At 37.3% G+C, this 20,614-nt stretch overlaps 1 protein-coding gene across 13 annotated transcripts in view; it reads right to left on the reverse strand.

Annotated features, from left to right (window-relative positions):
* Positions 1 to 5,625: 5,625 nt before the first annotated feature.
* Positions 5,626 to 20,614, reverse strand: part of ptprub (protein tyrosine phosphatase receptor type Ub) — a 272,915-nt gene continuing 257,926 nt past the window's right edge. For all 13 annotated transcript variants that reach the window (XM_048153155.1, XM_048153156.1, XM_048153166.1 and 10 more), the window contains 4 exons: positions 17,715 to 17,840; positions 14,691 to 14,848; positions 11,019 to 11,154; positions 5,626 to 8,644 (listed from right to left, as the gene is read on the reverse strand). In XM_048153155.1, coding sequence (XP_048009112.1) covers positions 8,582 to 8,644; positions 11,019 to 11,154; positions 14,691 to 14,848; positions 17,715 to 17,840 — 483 coding nt within the window. In that variant the 3' untranslated portion in view covers positions 5,626 to 8,581. The remainder of the gene's footprint in view (positions 8,645 to 11,018; positions 11,155 to 14,690; positions 14,849 to 17,714; positions 17,841 to 20,614) is intronic.

Below are 20,614 nucleotides of genomic sequence, written 5' to 3' on the forward strand. Positions count from 1 at the left end.
CTTCCTGTTAGTGAGGTCAAAAAACGTGTTCTGAAGACGGAAGTGATGTCTCGCCCATATACTTCAATGAGCGCGAGACATCACTTCCGTTGTCAGAGCGCGATCAGACCTCACTAGCCGGAAGCTGAACGAACTTGGACATAGTGGTGTATTAGAGGTAAAAAATTATATAAATACTGTTCGGTTTCTCGCACAAACTGATCATTTCGTGTCTTAGGACATTAATGTGCCGTCACGAGCCGCAGGGTTTAATTTGAACTTGTCTATGGAAGTTTTTTCGACTCTTATTGTTCAAGTTCCCAATCACTGCTATTATTTGACTGACAGACGGCAGCGGTTGCAGTTAAAAATCATAATTTGCGTTCGACTGAAGAAAAAAAGTCATCTACATCTTGGATGCCCTGGGGGGTAAGCAGATAAACATCAAATTTTCATTTTTGGGTGAACTATCCCTTTAACCAATTAATTTGCATGAACAATTCAAACCAATTCTTTCCAAAAATGTTCCGATGTTACATATAAGGGATAGACAGGACGTTTTAGGAAAGCATGTTTGAATTAGACACCCTCAGCTCACTCAGTTATAAAGCTGCGTGTGCAATACAAAGTGACATTAAACTGCAATTTAACCTTTTTGTCGTTCTTTTTGAAAAAGAAAAAAAAAACTAGGCTTGTTACTTTAAAAGCTACAAAGATTAAACGGCTGAGCTACTGTCATACACTAAAAAATGCAGTTAGTAGCATTGCTACGTATAGCTAGTGACTCCCCAACACTGTAGTTCAGTATATGTGCTATGACAGAGGAGGTCTTGTCCTCTAATTAATCTGGCATGTCTTTAAGCTCCAACACTGGATCATTTTGCAGGCCTGTTGAATAATTCACATCTCCTCTACGAGCTACTGTATGTCATAGGAGAAAGCCTGCGGTCTGCAACCACCTCACATCCACGGCAGGAAATAGGGGGAATACAAAAAAGGAGGAAGCGAGAGAGGTAGGGATGGGCGCAGGAGAGATTGAGTACAAAAATAGACATTACAGAGATAGAAAGACAGTGATAAGAACCACTGAAAGGATGGAAAAGATGGAAAGGCAGACAGATGTGGTCTAAAAGGGGTGAGAGAATCTAATGAATCAGCAGAGGCTGTGAGTCCATCCCAGAAGAGCAGATCTGGCTGACAAAGCGCAAGGATATGAAATGTCAGTCGGGTCACAGTCTTTATGTTCAAGTTCCATTTAGGATGTGCCCAAGAACAATCACAGCTCTCACTTCTCTCCCAGACTGCAAGATTATTTATTAATTATGGACTGCCTGAGTGCCTAGTAATGGGTTTTCAACAACTGCACTGTTACCCTGTTGAAAATGCCATGACTTCTTATAAACACTAGATTTACAATAAGCAAGGGATAAGATAAAGCCGGCCGGTCATTATCACAAAATAAACCCAGGCAGGGCGACCAAACAAATAAACATGAAATATTGATTTGAGTTTAAATTACTTTATAATCTTACCTGTATATTATCTTAAAGGGATAGTTCACCCAAAAAAGAAAATACTGTCATCATTTACTCATCCTCAAGTTGTTCCAAACCTGTATGAGTTTATTTCTTCTGCTGAACACAAAAGAAGATATTTGGAAGAATATGGATAACCAAACAGTTGATGGACCCAACTGACTTCCATAGTATGGGGAAAAAAAATAAATAAATAAATAAATAAATAAATAATATATATATATATATATATATATATATATATATATATATATATATATATATATATATATATATATATATATATATATATATATATATATATTAGAGCTGCACGATTAATCATATCGCAATCGCAATCGCGATGTCAAGCTTGTGCGATTATATGACGCAAAATGCTGCGATTTTATGAAATAAAATAATAATAAGTTAATAAAAAATAAAAAAATACATGTGTGGACACAACAACCCATTATCTGAGAGCTGTTTGCCCATTTTATACACCGCTAATAAAAAGAAGACCAGTCAGTTTCAGTTTAGGCAGTGGCATGTCATGACTTTTCCGGTGTGCAGCGCAGAGAACGGGTAAAGATGGATGCGGAGTAAACGGTCACTGAACTGGTGGCAAGAAAAAACGCTACCTCTGTTATATGGCGATATTTTGGCTATAAGATTATAAACCCAGATTAGTAGTGGTTGAAGAGGAAAGAGAATTTAATTCGGTATCGCACGCAGCGCTGTTATCGGTGCGCACATGACGCACATACATACAAGGCTCGCGCGCACAGAGAGAGAGAGAGGCGCGTTATAGCTCGCGAACTCCAAATTGATTTCTCTAGCTGCGTTCCATTCGACAGGGTCCCTACGCAGTGTTCACTGCTCCCTACTCCCTGAGCACGTTGAAGTAAACTTCGCTGACAATAATCTTTAATTTGGAATGCCCTGCAAACGTCATCAAAGAAAGTCAACGACAGAGTCGCAGAGATTGATAACATAAATAAATACATAAATAGATATTTTAATTTACTTTCGAATTTAAAATGGACTCTTAACAGATTTGAAGCTGTAACTGTCATGCCATATGAAAATAAGTTCTCATTTGGTTAACTGTATAAATGTATTCTTAATCCATGGTCTCCTGCGCTTTCTTTTCCACGCGCAGCCGCATAAACACTCCTGAGGTAACGTTAAATAAAATAAAATAAAATAAAATAAATGATAGAGCCTTAGCTGCTTTTCAACACTTTTACTTTGTCATGCCTATTCATACAATAAAATATACAAATGCAACACTCATCGCCATAACCATTCATACTTTCGTTCGTATAAAATGTATGAATACTCAAAACCAGAGAGCCGTTAAACTCTTTCAACGGCTCTGCTTCATCGTAGTTCTGAATGGTGACGTGATGCGCAATGACAGTTGGGTAATTTTACCTCTCTACTTCCTGTGAAGTGATGTATCGATGTTCCCTTATTCCCTATGCCGTTCGAAGTGCCCTTCGAACTGAACATGTTCGCTCCCTTCGGAATGGAATCTCACTTAAGATGGCGAAATACCCTGTGAAGTCCACTTCGCAGTCCACTTACGATCGAATGGAACGCACCTACTTTCGCATCCTCAGTGCACTTTGGATGGTCACATACACGCATTATGTCAGTCAAAATACCCCTCTCAGCAAGTATTCATGTAAACACATTCAGTTATGTCTTAATTGAACGAGGTGAGAATTCGGATGTATATCTGTCCGATGTGTGCGTGCAGGTCTTACTCTTAAAGTGACAGCAACCTATAAATACCTGCTGTTGTCTGTCATGTAAATCAAACAACAAAACACAGCTTTAACAAAGATTAATCTATATTAAATTTATACAATGAACAGTGTCATTTTACATTTAATTATTACATATCTGTGCATGAAATTAATACTACAGTTAGACCTTATACCAGTGGTTCTCAACTCCAGTCCTCGGGACCCACTGCTCTGCACATTTTGTATGTCTCTCTTATATGACACGCTAAATTCAGTTCATGCAGACTCTCCTAATGAGCTGATGATCTAAATCAGGTGTGTTAAATAAGGGATACATACAAAATGTGCAGAGCAGTGGGTCCCGAGGACTGGAGTTGAGAAACACTGCCTTATACTTTATTTGTAACTTTATGTAGTATTTATCTATGCTTGTTGTAATTGGTGTAGTCTACAGTATTTGTTCTTTTTACAGTCTGTTCACTTGCCTTTAATAATGTATTATTTAGACTAGTAGTTTATGCTATGGTATCAGAATAGTTTAAGTGGGCTAAGTAATAAATGCAAAGTTAAGTTACCCCTATCCAATTTTTTTTTTTTTTTGTGCTGATCTGAAAAATGATCTGATCCGTGACGTCATAACCGTGATGTGATCCGAACCGTGAGTTTTGTGATCCGTTGAACCACTACAGATTAGTAAAGAAACAAATATCTTAAATGGGACTATAACAAGTTTGCAGTAATACAAAGATGTTATTTAATTTCATTTTAATTTGAAAACGCTGTGCATTTGTTTGTTGTTGTTGCTAGTTTGAGTTGAGAAATACACATTTCAGCATTATCAGTAATCTGTAAGCTGTGTATTTTCATTGAGAACCAAGCAAGATGACTCATGATACTATTTGTTTATTATATCGCTATCGCAAATCGCAATCGCAATATTGACCTCAATAATCGCAATATGACATTTTCCCCAAATCATGCAGCCCTATATATATATATATATATATATATATATATATATATATATATATATATATATATATTATTATTTTTTTTTTTTTTCCCCCATACTATGGAAGTCAGTTGGGTCCATCAACTGTTTGGCTACCGACATTCTTCGAAACATCTTTTGTGTTCAGCAGAAGAAAGAAATTCATACAGGTTTGGAACTACTTGAGGGTGAGTAAATAATAATGACAGAATTTTTTTTTTTTTTGGGTGAACTTAAACTTAATAAGAAAAAAATAGACCGTTGAAATGTACACAACAATCTGCCTTGCAACAAGAAACATACTTGCAACAATATTATAGTAATATTAATACTAAAATCCTCTAAGGTCATTTTCAGTACAACAGATGTATGAGATGTAAGATGGTGCCAGTTGTGATTGTTTAAATAAAAGCATTGCCAGTGGTTTCAGTTACCTAAATGAGCAGTTTGTAACCTGTTGCACAAAAAAAAAAAAAAAAAGAAGGACATACATTTAAATGAATTATTCCTAACCTAATCAAGCCCTTGTTACATCCAGGCCCAGATATACAGCGTTGCCATGGTCAACAGTGAGTATGTAGAAATATCTGACTACTGAATGCTGTGGTTGATCAATCAGAATTGAGTATTCCATAATGTAATTGAATGACATCAAATGTTCTCAGCATTGTTTAAATGAAATTAGAACTGTTTGAAAACTAATGAAAATAATGAGTTAATTGGTAAACAGTAGTTCTCTCATGACAACTCTCGGAGTGTTTGGCATGGTAATGGATATGACAATGTTGATATGTTTGGTCTTGCCGGAATAGATCTGTTACGCTAATGCTGTTGCAGAGCAAGTGCGGGACTTGCTACTGCCAATACAAACGCGACACACTACTGTGAGCAAGTAAGACATGCTGCTGCTGTACAATATAGCATACATGAATCACCTGTAGCAGATCTATGCAGGTGGAGCTGGGGAAGGTGGGGGTTTCTGAAAGCGCCTTGCAACTGCTACAGCAAATGCTGACCAAGTATTTGAAGGTTGAGCAGCGAGCTCACTGGCTACTGATAGAGCAAGCAGATTGAGTTAAGGACCTATCAGCCTGTGCCATCTAGAGTTTCATGACAGGTTTCATTAACTAATAATGAACAAGATTTAAGCATTTATTGATCTAGATTTGTTTAAATATATAAGATTGTTCATTGTTAATTCATGTTCCTTCAAAATACATTAACATATACAATGTGAATTGTTAAAAATGTATATGCAGAAAAATGCTATTGTTCATAATTTCTTGACACCCAATGCATTTACTAATGTAAACAAACTGAATCAGTATTACAATTAAAGCTACTCAAACACAAAACAGGTTGAATAAATGAATGCTCCGATAAGACATTTACAGTCTTAGAACATTTTATTGTTGTTTGAACACCCCATCCCACCCCAACCCTCAGTTCCCCATGAGATATATGCCTCCATGTCCTCTTCCTGTCCCACAAACACATGGTCAAAAACACAGTTCTTTTTCAATTCATTCAGTATCATACAGAAACACTTGGAAGGAAACAAATAAACAAACTAAACGCACAAAAAACAAGGACCTGGCTCAACATTTGTCAAGAGTGGCTAAAGTCCTTCCTCTCTCGTAGTGAGACACTAAGGGATAATTATGCGGTATTAGCATAGGTGACTACCATTAGAAGTTGGCTAATGTCTTTGGAATGAGCATGGTAAAAAAAAAAAAAAAAACAATCATTGGAGGATTTTAAAGTGACTGAATGGGCCTTCTGAAGGGGCGACTTTGGAATGGCTTTTAGAGATCATTCTCAGCTGACTGAGCACGTGTCAGATCTTTTGGCGGCATATTCAGGAAATAGGTCTTATACAGAACAGTACATTCAACTCTTTCTGTTACTTTTAAATCGTTAAATCTGGCCAAACAAACTTTATTCACATACTATTCACAGAACACAAATATACATCTATATGTACACATACTTTCCACCAGGCACTTTCCATGAAAGTCCACAGGAGGGTTTTGGTGAAAAAAGTCACAACACTGTCTTTGTAGCCTCTTCGATCAATCAATATTTTCTCTGGCTTCCTTATAGGAACAGGTTACCTCAAAATGAAAATTCTATCATCATGTCATCCCATAGCCATTAGATTTTAAATTCATTAAAACGTTTCACGGACAAAAAAGTAATATAGGTTTGGAACAGCATGAGGATTATTGTAAATAATGGCAGACTTCTCATTTTTGGGTGTCCCTTTAACTAGCATGTTAAAAGCATCAGGAATCACTCAGTGTCACTCAGCGTGGACTGGGACAGCCTGACATCCGAGATGCTTTATGCAGAGTAATGTAATCATTGGGAAAACGCCTCTGTGGTTTGCTAACTTGGCATCTTGCTGATACGGGAATTTCACAGTTGGGGTCATAACAATTTGAGAGATGTGAGCGTAATACTGATGTGGATACACTGAGCATTTGTGTTTTTTTTTTTGTAGTTAAAAATACCAAACTGTATTTATCACCATTGAAATATAGTAGTTTAATCACTGAAATCTTGCCTGTCTGTTCTAAACTGTCTGGCACCTTCCACAAATAAGGTACAAAATACCGCCTGAAGCTCTTAAAAAATAGATTTTTTTTTTCCTTTTCAACCAATAGACAGTGAAAGAAGGTTCTTTGACTTTAGAAAATGTTGATCTTTACCTTCAGAAAGTCACATGGATACAATTTAAGAGCAATTTTATATAACCCTGCAACCAAACATCAAATCAAGTTTAAAAGCCAGATTTGTATAATTATACAATGTAGTAACAACAATGAAATGTCAAAAAATATATGTATATCATAAAATAACTTCTTTCTCAATAAGACAGAAATAAAAACTACATATGGTTTAAAATTTCTGAGGTTTGAAAGGCCCAAATCACTATTTTAAAGACTAGCTAACATGGGACTTGTACCTCTGATGCTTGAAAAACCTTCAAGAGACACCACAGTACCATATCCATGGAACGCAGACTCGATGGTCAGACGATCAACTATCACGCGTCCAGCTATTTAGAGGAAAACGGCAAACAAAATCACAAACTGCAACGGAACAGAAATGAATGTTTAACTTTGAAGAATCTCGAGCCCAGGATTCAGCTGTACACTCAAAGCTGCACAATTGTTAAACAAATCCACTCAAAGAACACGAGTCAGTCCGATAAATAGTTACAAGTGGATAGAAGAAGATTGCCAGTGTTGCTTTTGGTCCCTTTCTCCTCACTTCCGACACAGTTTCGCAGCACCGTTGTAAAAAGACTATTAACTGCGCTCTCTCAAAACCATTGAGTGAGAGGATAAAGGTCAGGGTGTAATCCACCGCAAGCTTTAGAATGCCATCATGTCTGCCCCTTGTTAATGTACTTCCTTTGCTTTAAGCACACAGGGCCACTGTTAGCACTTGAGACTTACACGTTAAGACGTAAGGGATTTCCAGCAGACGTTAAGTATATGTACAAGTGAGAGGAAAAAAAGACAACGGTCACAACAAGATAGGAAAGCCACAGCAGGGCAACATGGCTGCCGGACTCTCCTGTCAATCTCCTCTTGAGACATATGGCACCATATATAGTAATAAACTCCGCCTCCGACGATACAAGAACCAATCCTCAGAGACGTGTAAAACGTTGGTGAAAAAGCGTGTCCTTTGCGTTGAAGAGGCATCGACGTCTTGATAGGCAGTTGATGGAAAGCTGTCTGCTGGTTGAATCTCTGTGTGTGTGTGTGTGGATGTCAGCGTTTGTGCATGCATGTATGTTTTGTCCTTTTGGCGCTTTTTAAGGGGCATGGCAGGTGCCCAACTCCTTTTTTAAGAGCCACGGTACATACTCTAATCTCCACTGCGCTGCACATGAAGAGATCTTCTCCAAGTGATGTTTATTTCAGCTCTTCAGTCCAGCCAGCCAGAGAGAAACAGGCAGGTGTAAAATAAAGCCGCTGTTTTTAGAAACAGCCCACTATCTCTGCGAGCAGAGGTAAACCAACCACACCGCACCAAGCCAGGCTCTGGAATTGCTCACAGCTTTGAGGAAAATATGCTGAAAAAATCCTAAACCGAAAAAACAGCCATGACACAAAGGGATATAACAAATTTAGATGTTTGGGGTAAAAAAAGGCTGAGAGTTCTTCATTTTTTTTTGTCCTGTTTTCTTCCTTCTGCTTTTTGATCTGGGTAAGACGACAGAAAGATGGGAAGAAGAGGGGGATGTGGGGGTGTAGAGTGAGCCTGCCGGTGGTCCTGCTCCATGCAGTGAGGTCAGCATGGGGGGGTTGGGGGTGGGGGGAATTCCGCTATCTGACCTCTAAGCAGTCCAAATACTCCAGAACCAGCTCATAACAGAAACGATACTGCTCCTGCACCACACACAGAGAAATGACAGAATTAGTGCAATAATTCACTTCCATATCTATGTATACACTACAGTTCAAAAGTTTAGGGTCGGTAATATTTTTCTCTGTGTCTTATGCTCAGCAAGGCAACATTTATTTGATCAATAAAAGTAATATTGTGGAACATTATTACAATTTGATGATTTGGTGCTTAAGAAACATTTCTTCTTCTTATCAATGTTGAAAACCATTGTGCTGCTTAATATTTTTGTGGACGTCGTACTACATTTTTCTTTTCCTGAACTTTTTAATGAATAGAATGTTCAAAAATAAACAGCATTTATTTGAAATGCTGAATAATTTTAAAACTAATACTTTTGAATAGTAGTGTACAAACCACACAAAAAATTACAATCTATTTTTAGAGCTGTGAGATTATATTTACACTTAAGGTATTAATAAAATATGTTTAATAGTGATTTTTTTTACATTAACATTCAGCAAATTTGACATTATTTCATTCTGCTTTCTAAAAACAGGACATAATCCATTATTATTATTATTTTATTGTTTTTTTGGGGGGGGAAAAAACAATATTTAAAATTTTTTGCTTTAATACAATGACAATACAAAAGCAAACTAATTTAATTAAGGAAACCATGACAATTTTGTTGATTTCTAAAGATCACAATTAATATTTCTTTACAAGTTTTTATATGTGAAAATTAAAGGGTTAGTTCACCCAAAATTCAATTTCTGTCATGAATTACTCACCCTCATGTAGTTCCAAAGCCACAAGACCTTCATTCTTCGGAACACAAATTAAGATATTTTTGATATAATCCGAGGGCTTTCTCAACCACCATACTGCAATGTAATTACCACTTTCAAGGCCCAGAAAGGTATTAAAGACCTCGTTAAAATAATCCATGTGACTACATTTAGTCAACATTAATGTGATGAAGCGTCGAGAATACTTTTTATATGCCAAAAAACAAACAAACAAAACACTTTATTTAACAATTTCTTCTCTTCAGTGTCGGTCTCTGACGCTGTTCACATTGTAAACACAGTGCAGCGCTTCCGGGTTATACGTCAGAATGCAGGCTCAGTATTGGCCGGCACATGTGTCGCGGTGCTCACATGAACAGCGTCAAAGACTAATGCTGCGTTCACACCAGATGCGACTTTGTGCGTAGATGGACGCTTGGACATATTGAGTTTACTCGCTTCATTCGCACGTGAAAATCCCTTCACAACAGACGCGAATTCGCGTCATAAGAGGGGCTCTCCCGCTCCTCTATGTATCCCAGACTCTCCCACTTCTTTCTGCACACTTCCTCTGAATAAACACAACTTGTCAGTGGGGAAATAATTGTAAATTACAGTGAATAAGCTCAATTGGTCGTCTTTAGTTAGCTTGTAGTCTTAATATGTATATATATATATTGAGTAAAGACCGTTTTTTACAACTTATCAGATTGTCCGACCTCCTCACTCACTTTCTTTCAAACATTTTTATTTCTGTTTCTATAAATGTATGAAGATGTACAGCGACGATGATTTTGTCCTCCATTGTTGTTTCGAATTTCTGCCTCAGCTCGCTATGTCACGTCACTACTAGAGCAAGCTCCTGATTGGTTAACACAGCGCGAATTTACGCCAAAGTTCAGATTTTTCAACTCGCGCGTCAAACGCCAGAATCGCTCAATTCGCGCCGCTTCATTTGCGCCACTTCATTCGCGCGAATCGCGCCGCAGGATGTCTATTCGCGTCTTTGCATTGACTTAACATGTAAATCACTCGCGCTTAACACTTCATTCGCGTCCGGTGTGAACGCACCATTAGACAGAAGAGAAGAAATTGTTGAATAAAGATTTTTTTCTTTCTTTTTTTTTGCACACAAAAAGTAATGTTGAACAACTGTAGTCACATGGTCTGTTTTAACAATGTCTTTACTATCTTTCTGAGCCTTGAAAGTGATAATTACGTTGCAGTCTATGGGGGGTGAGAAAGCTCTTGGATTTTATGAAAAATATCTCAATTTGTGTTCTGAAGATGAACGAAGGTCTTACAGGTTTGGAACAAAATGAGGGTGAGTAATTAATGACAGAATTTTCATTTCTGGGTGAACTAACCCTTTAAGCTAACCCTTTGATATTTTAGTTAGAGGGTTCCTCACAAGAGAATCATCATATTTGGGGATCTTTGGCATCTAAAATTTTGAAAACCCCTGCTCTATAGTAAAGCCTATTCAAAGGGGATCAGGGAAAAAGTAACACCAATAAAAAGACTGTCCTGGGCATGTGAACTTTCTAGAAAGGCCCTGATCAACTGATGCTTTTAGCATTTGGGTATTTATTTGAAAGACATATACTTTCTGAACTTTTGTACCTACCAGTGTCTCCACCATATTGGGCTTAGCGTTACGAAGGGTCTTGACGGCATAGAAGACGTCCACCATGTTCTGGTATTGGATCATCTCCATCAGGATGTTGCTGGCACAGTACATTCCGCTGCGGCCACCGCCATTCCTAGACATACACGAATACAACAAAACCCGGCTGTCATGAGCAAAGAAGAGAGACAGACATTGAAGACAGTGGAGAAAAAGATCCAACTTGTGCTGCATACCGATATTCAGTCTACAACAGAAATTTCACACATCCAGTTAATATGAAACCAGCCTGCACACGAGGCATACAAAGAGCTTTCTGAAGATCTGCCGAGGTCTTCTGCTGTGTATGCGTATGGCACGACAGCGGCAGCTAGATGAGGCAATGCTGAGATAATCAATCGCAGTCAGTGCTTTGGCAGCTCTGGATTTAGCGTGGAGAAAGGCCTGCGCTGTTCTGTATTAAAGCATAATTGATTTCATCTCCATAATCTCTTCTCTCTGCCTGTGGTTGGTAACACCGTGTGACAGTTTTGAGTGATGTGCTTCTGGGCGGCGATGGGAAGGGAATTCGTGCCTGGGGTTCCAGATGAGACGGCTCGGTGGACAAGAGGGGAGACGGAGACGTGGGGGAAGTGGAGTGTGTGGTTAAAAGGATAATGACAATGTTAACACCTAGGCTAAGATCATTGAGTCTGACTATGAGTCCTTGTAGAAGCATTTTGTGTGTTTAATTGTTCACATTAGGATATTGTTCATGATTTGTTTGTGAAGGTACACAGGAATTCAGTATTTTGCATATAATTATAATTAATTATAATTATACTCGCTGGCAAACATAGTTGGGGTCACGTGAGACACAGATAACACTGTGAAGACAAGGATTAAGTGTGCCGTTCAAGGGCACAACTGCCATCACACGGGCCGCTGCGGGGAGCCGGCAATTCAACAATACGCAAGGCCAGAACGTGACCTGATGGACAGTCCACGCGCTCTTATGAAACGCCCTTTAAAGGATTAGTTCACTTCTGAATGAAAATTTCCTGATAATTTAGTCACCCCAATGTCATCCAAGATTGTTTATATCTTTCTTTCTTCAGTTGAAAAGAAATTTTGAGGAAAACATTCAAGGATTCTTCTCCATATAATGGACTTCAGTAGGGTTCGCTGGTAGAAGGTCTAAATTGCAGTTTCAGTGCAGCTTCAAAGTGCTCTACGCGATCCCAGACAAGGAATAAGAGTCTTATCAAGCAAAATGATCAGTCATTTAAAAAATAAAAAATAAAAATGTATATACTTTTTAACCACAAGTGCTCGTCTTGCACTAGCTCTGCAATTCGCATGCATGACGTAGGTGGAAGTACCAATCCAGTGTCTACAAAGCGAACATACAAAGATTAAGCCAAACGCTCTTTACAAAAAAAGGTAAAACAACAATATTGGAAGATTTTTAAGTTGGAGGAGAAAATTTGATTAAGTTTTTCACCCTACCACGGTATTTCCACCTACGTCACGTGTGACTTTTCAATGTAATGCGTGGGGCATCGCAGAGCAGTGCAAGATGAGAATTTATGGTTATAAAGTATACTTTTTTTTTTTTTAAATGACAGATCGTTTCACTAGAAATCCTTATCCTTATTCCTCACCTGGGATCATGTAGAGCCCTTTGAAGCTGCACTGAAACTGCAATTTGGACCTTGCACCCGGTGAACCCCACTGAAGTCCACTATAAGGAAAACATTCTCCATAGTTTCTTTTCGACTGAAGAAAGAAAGACATAAACATCTTGGATGACATGGAGGTGAATAAATTATCAGGGAATTTTCACTCAGAAGTGAACTAATCCTTTAACATGTATCTGTGGGCAATCTGAGTTCAAATACAGTTTGTGTGAAATGTTCAGATCAGATGTTCAGATTAGGAAAATTTAAATAAAGAAAAATAACAAAATGTTCTCTCATATAAAGCCCTTTGTCTCTTATTTTTTTGTCATACAGTATGAGTGCTCTTTGATTAGTTCATTTATTTCTGCTCTTCGGAGTTATTACGATGCTTTTATCTTTCCCTTTTATTCTCCTATATTTAATTTAGCTTCTAATTTCTTTTGACTATTTTAGATGAATATTATAAGGCACCATTCATTTGAACTAAAATGACTTTTATTGAATCAAATTTATATAGACTACTATTCAAAATTTTGGGGTCTGTAAATTTTTTAAATGTTTTCGAAAGAAGCCTCATGCTCATCAAGACTGCAATTATTTGATCAAAAATACAGTAAAAAAATAATTTCATGAAATGTTAATGCAATTTAAAATAACTATTCTATTTTAATATACAGTATTTTAAAATGTAATTTATTTCTGAGATGATAAAGCAAAAAAGTTATTACTCCAGTATTCAGTGTCACATGATCCTTCAGAAATGATTCTAATTATGCTGATTTGGTGCTCAACAAAATATTTTTATCAATGTTGAAAACAGTTCATATGCTTAATGTTTTTGTGGAGGCCATAATAATTTTTTTCAGGATACTTTGATGAATATAAAGTTCAAAAGAACAGCAGAAATTTTTGTAACATTATTAAATGTCTTTACTGTCAGTTTTGATCAATTCAATGTGTCCTTGCTAAATAAAAGTATATATTTTTTTTTACCCCAAACCTTTGAACTTGAGAATTCAGTGAATTCCACTTCCTACAGTTCCAATTCCAAGTCAAATTGAACTTCCTGTAGCCAATTCACTTTACATTCATACTAATGAATTGAAAAGCAATACTTCAATTCAAAAGAACTTCAAAGACAAAGATTTAAAACACACTGGCTCATAGATATTCTACTACCTGTATTACTGATGAAGAGCGCCGGTGCACCTGCTAGACTAAACATACATCTCACTGTACAAGCAGAAAAAAAAAAAAAAAAAAAAATCTGTATGCTTCACTGGCTTGGGGAACATCAATCAATGACACTGCAGAGAACACACGGCGAAAGTAAAAGATGTAGCTGAACACAGCAGGATCCCATCATTAAGCTGATTTGATGTTTTTTGTTTGTTTTTTGTTGTATCATTTGTCTGTATCTGATTAGCAGTACATAAAGCTTATTATAACACATCACAATATATACAGTTGCATTTGTGTATTAATGTTCTGCAGAAATCAATGGACAGAATGCCAAGCAACAGTCAAACCAAAACACTCACAAAGAAATATTAGACTACACTCCAAAAGAGCAATTGTTTGTATAGTTTAGCTAATTAAAATCAGCTAGTGCTGTGGAACACAATTCTGGATCACTCTGTCACAACCTAATTTAATTGGATGCAATTTTAATCAGCAAAATGAAAGCTTACTTAATCTATTTGTATTAAGACTATGAATAATATTCACTGGCATTAAGTGAATGTACAGAAATCCAGACCAAATCAGACACAATGGAAGTTTCTTGTTGTCCACCAGAAAAAAAAAAGTAAGTTTGATTAAATACATTTTTAACGGAACTGAACTAATTTAACTTCAACTAACAAGACTACAACAAATCTATTGAAAACACTTAAGAGCCATTGTTCAAAAGGAAATCCAGCAGGCATTATATATATCAGATTCTGTAAATCAATAAAAACATCATTTAGTTGAGTTGGGACTGTGTGGAACATGTCAGCATAGTACTCACAGACAGTGGACCACCGTACGACCTTCCCCACACTCCCTCTGCCACTTCTGCACGCTGGCCAGCAGGTTGAGGAAGGCCTTTTTGGAGTCAGGCACGTCACGATACGCTGACCAGCGCAGGAACTGGAACTGGCACACAACCAGCTGACCCTCCTGCAGCTTCGCATGGATGAGATGGGGGAAAAGGAAAGGTCACAATCAGTAATGCATTGCCAGCTGTGCATTTGGGCTTGTTTATGGATGTGTACAGTAGCGTGAGACTGTTCTCCATGCTGAGGTCTCAGCAGTGCCAAGTCAGCAGTGTTTAGGTTGTGATGAATGAGTCTGCTGGGAAAGAGTTTCACTCGGGTGGGGAAGAAACACTATAAGGCTGGCCCTGATACATGCCGACTTTGGCTTAAAACACAGGTGGAATTAATATAGAGCCCTGAGGCACACCCCAAAACTGCCCTGAGGGTTGCTGGGAGGAAGTGAGTGCACTGACCATGGCTAAGCGACATGCATATTTTTAACAAGTTTGACATAATGATTTTTCTGTCCAAATGTTCTTCCAATTTGTAAACAATTGATAGGACGTACATAGATGCCAGAAGTTAAATTAGGATAAATTAAGAAATATTCTTAAGTTATGTTCAAATTAAAGGACTTTTAAAGACAATTCATGCCGTTTTACTCATCGCCTTCATTGAATTTCATGTGTGTTCAATAAGAATATGGTGACATTCCACATTGTGGAATTAGTTGTTGCATGTATTGTAATTAAATGTGTGTCAATTTGATATACAGAATAGAGAACTGCATTGACATTTAAGACATAAGATATATATATATATAATTTCTTTCCTTGATTCTGATTGGTCAATAGCTGTGTTTTATTCACAATAAAACACGGCTATGACTGCTTCACCCAACGGTTCTGTGTATCACTACACAACGCCCTTAGCAACCACTCTTAGCAACATAAACTGTTCTCAAATTTTATTGTTCATTGAAGCCTACTGTATTATGTAGAAGTGTACTGTGAGAAAGAGATCGATTGAGCATTTACCTTCAGGTCAGTCCTATGTTCATAATAAAAAATCTGTTTAAATGTCCGATGTATTATCTTGTCCTTTTAACAGTTAAGGGGTTTTCCCGTGACTGACAGCACTAGTCAAAGCATTTGTCAGTTGCGTCATTCCGTGTTCACAACAGTTCAGTCTTTTCAATATAAAAGGTTTTTAGTGATTTTACTTCATGAAAGTTGCACTGATACATATTTTTTTGGCTTTAATATTTGTATTGTGTGGTAACCGTTTTATAAAAGCAATAAGGTACTGGAGGCTGGTGCTGTATCATGAAGTAAGTCAAGGGTGAAGGGGTTGCAGGCAACGGTCTTCAGTCGTGACTTATTCATGATACAGCACAGCCTCTCGTACCTTATTGCTTACATCTATATATAAAATACACACATGTATAAAAAATAATAACAAACCAGCAATTTTAACAATTTTAGGTTCCCACAATGTCCTACATACATTACTTTTTAGTCCCCAAAGTGGACAATTTAACATTCTCCGTTGATTAGCCATGAAAAAGAAATAGATATCCTTTAGGTTTAGAAAACGTTTCTCTACCTCTGTATTCTGATATCTTTTACCCTGATGAACATCAGTCTACAAACCATGTCTTGTTTTTATTCATTGTTTGATTAACCATTACAATAAGCCAGCCGCATCATGACACATAATATGGAAGATTAAATTAATATGTAAGATTTAATTTGATCATTATTATGTAAGATTTCCTGGATAATCACAACCCGTAGCTGCCACTTCAAAAAAAGTCTTATTATAAACGAACATGTGAACACCATAGAAAGAGCACACCGTTTAAAGCAGAACATTCACCAGCACACAGTCTAAGTAATAGAGATGTCACATTTGAATAACACATGCACCCACAATCAAAAGCATCCCATCCACACACCCCCATAATTCTCTCTGTAGCGCTGAAAATTCCTTTCCCCCACTCAATCACCTTAGTTTCTAATGTTCCACAGGCGCTGCATGCCAAAGCATTAAAACACTGTCACATCTGTCAAAAGTACATTGAGCAGTGAGAAAACTGCAGATGTCTATTAGGCAAAGAGCGCTGCCATCAAACATTCGCAGAGCAAAACAGAACAAAATTAGCCCTTACAATAATGACAAGCTGGGGCAAATTGAAAGTGGTAAAAATGACCTTCTGTGGCACGCTCATTAATGTATATTTCATATCTGCAGGCTTATGGAAACTTATTTCGGCATCTGTCCTTGCCTGCGAAAGTGGCGCCATATGAAGTGTCATGTGTTGATGGTATGAAAATGGATATTTTGAAATAGCTTTTCCTCTGTTCTTTAATTGCTCTTGTAGCTTTGGCTGACAAAAAATATTGGACTGACAAACCCTATTTATTATACCACTTTATCTCGTAGTCAATTAAACCGTGATCTGAATGTAACATGGCGTAATGGCCAAAAGAGTAATATAAAAGGCCTCAAAATGCTTTCAAAGCTTTTCAAAGATTACATAAAAATCTCAATTTCCGTACTTTTTAAACTTGAGGAATTAAGCTGACAGTTAAATGGCACAACATAATGATCAACTGGTTCCAAGGTATGAAAAATGTATTATCGCAGAATATCATTAAAGCCATGGGGTGGTAGTGCAAAGAATTCTCCAAGGAAATTAATTGGAATACTATGTACTTTTAGAAAGAAAATTTAGAAGCTCATTTGCACAGCTGGATGACTTTTCTTACCTCATGTGTACCTTTAGAGGCCCAAAAGGGTCAAGTCAGTAAAATTTATTTGTATATGCTTCTGTGGTGTAATTTTGCATAATTGCTCAATTAACACAATTTTCTGAAGTGAGTAAAATGACGATTAAGTGATTAACTTTCTATTAACGTAAGAGTATATTAGGGTGCTAGGGTTACAATGTACTGGGGAAATATGAGAAACATTTATATGGAAGAGATTAAATGATAATTGATGGAACTCACTCTCGTCACATTTTTGACCCGGAAAAGCCGGGTGATGATGTCCTCATCTGCAGACATGGACAGAAACTCCACTTGCATAGGACCATACTGTTGAAGACCTGGTTCAGGCCAGTACTGCACACAAGGCTGGAGAAAGACAGAAGGTGAAAGAGAGGGAATGAATAAATAAGGAAGACAAATATACAAAAAAAAAAAAAAAAAGTGTTTAGAAGGCATAAATTGGCATTATACGTTCAAGTTCTTGATTACTTCTGGATGGATTTTTCAAGGTCAAGTTTCTTTCACAAAGCTGTTTTAATCATTTTCACGCTTTATGGAATGTTTAAAGTAAAAAGAGAGAATAATAAAGAAAAGACAATGGGTTCTGGAGGGAAAAAGGGATTCTAGAGAGAAATGGCTGCTGGAGGGAACAAGATTCTAAAGTGGAAAAAAGAGTTCTAGAAGGAATGTTGTTTTAGAACAGGGGTGTCCAATCCTGCTCCTGGAGGGCCACTGTCCTGCAGAGTTTAGCTCCAACCCCGATTACACACACCTGAACCAGCTAATCAAGGTCTGACTAGGCTTACTAGAACTTTCCACACAGGTGTGTTGAGAAAAGTTAACTCTGCAGGACAGTGGCCCTCCAGGACTGAGTTTGGACACCCCTGTTTTAGAAGAATAAGGGTTGTGGAGGGAAATTGTGTTAGGATGAAAACTGGTTTTTAGAAGGAATGGGATTAAGGAAGAAAAGGGTTCTGGAGGGAAAAGGGTTTACACAGGAGTGGGATTCTGAAGGAATATAGAAATGAAACAAATTCTAGAGCAAAACGGGTTCTGAATGGGAAAAAACGTCTTCTGTGGAAATGGATGAAACGGCTTCTGAAAGGAAGAAGTTTACAGTATTTTTTACGCCTTTCAAAGTATACTCTGTTTGATAGAGTGCGCCGGAACGCAGGCGGTCGACACATGCATTCTAGAAAGTTTGTCTTCGCTATTTCTCTCCAGAAGTTATGACCAGTGATGGGAATAACGGCGTTATAAATAACGCGCGTTACTAACGCCGTTACTTTTTTCAGTAACGAGTAATCAAACGAATTACTTTTTCTCCCGTTACAACGCCGTTAGCGTTACTGACCAAAAAAATGCCGCGTTACTATAATTGAGCTCACTGAAACGGTTTTCATCCGAGTAAGCTTTCTCTCAGCCATAGAACCTGCAAAGTTTTTTTCTCTGGTGTGTGCTGCGGTTAGTCATACACATATATTATTGTTAAATTGATAATAATGTATGATGCGCGGTGTGTGTGTGTGTCTGTCAGAGCATGCGCGCGAAGCGCGAGCTCAAACCAGAATACCCTTTTTGATGCTTTTTCTTGTCGACTAGTAGTTGTTCATTTAAACTATTAGTTGACTAATCACATTTATATTAATTTAATTTCTTAAATACTGGAGAGAATAAACAATAATAAGGAGCGTTTAAGGGCACGCATAATTGCCATAAAGAACCGGCAAAAGTAATGATTATGAGTGTGACAAAAACAGCAAGGAGACATTTTAATTGTTTATTAATAAAGTTATGTTTTCTGAATCAGTGTCGGCTGCAAAGATGAAGTTGACATTGCTGATTCTCATTGCTGATCATCTGCTCATATGGACGCGCCTAGAGAGATAACGCACATTTCATTCGGATTAGGCTATATAATCAGAGTAGCCTCTTTCTTTTCGTGTTTAATTACTTCATTTTCGTTAAAGTAGATATTTCAAGCATTCTATAGATATATTTCTCATATCTGCGAGGCAAGCAGCCTCTGAGTTTCGGTTCATTTAGCCTATAAGACGAGCTCCAGTTCACGCGCCAGTGATCGCGCCCACGCCTCCATGTCATGATTTTATTGTCTGCTATATTTACTTGTTATATATTAAATCCAAGCAATTGGTTGATGAAACGTTGATTAAAATTAAGATACAATTTTTACAAAACGAAATTCACTTTAAAGAGAGGCTTTCTATAAAACAAAACTGTTTAATTTCATGTCTGACCCACTCCATGTTTCCCAATATATTTGCGCATCTTACTCACGCTGTTCACGTTTCATAATCGAATAAATGGATTTAAAACATAACATAGGACTATTTAAACATAAATATGAAACTACGTTTTCTTTAATGGCTACCAACACAGTACAGAGAAATGTCATGTCGTGAGCAAGAGCGGATCATGAGTCAGGAGTCGCATCAAGAATAATTTATTCTTAGACTTATATGTAATATTGGGGGCATTCAATTTATTTGGCATATTTTTATTTTTTTAAAAGTAACGCAATAGTTACTTTCCCTGGTAACTAGTTACTTTTATAATGATGTAACTCAGTTACTAACTCCGTTACTATTTGTGAGAAGTAACTAGTAACTATAACTAATTACTTTTTAAAGTAACGTGCCCAACACTGGTTATGACTGATAAAAAGGTCTTTGTACTCTTCTAATCTAAAGTTGTGGGTATCTCATAATCTCATATTTGTTGTTGTTGCAGTCTCTGGTATTTTGTTGTTGTTGTTCCGTCTCTTTAGTTTAATTTTGTACTGTGAAACGACGGCCGGGGCCAGTGTTGCCACCTTGTGGAACAACCGACTGGTGCAAAACAAATTCAATGCACATGTGCGACTTGCGCTTATTATTCTGATGATAAAATGATGATAAAAAAGTATACTTTGGCCTTAAGAATGTGATAGATAAAATCATTCAATTTTTATCATTCAAATCTAAATCAATATTTTGACTCCACTGTATTTAGAATATACTGCAGCCTTGAAATTCAACATCCATACATATGAAACTCTGTAGCCTTACTAAACTGAACTGAGCTGAAATTAAACAGGCGGAGACAGTGAGAACAGGCGAGAAAGAGGAAGAACATTAATG

The sequence above is a fragment of the Megalobrama amblycephala genome, linkage group LG13 (assembly GCF_018812025.1).
Source record: "Megalobrama amblycephala isolate DHTTF-2021 linkage group LG13, ASM1881202v1, whole genome shotgun sequence".
Lineage (NCBI taxonomy): Eukaryota > Metazoa > Chordata > Actinopteri > Cypriniformes > Xenocyprididae > Megalobrama > Megalobrama amblycephala.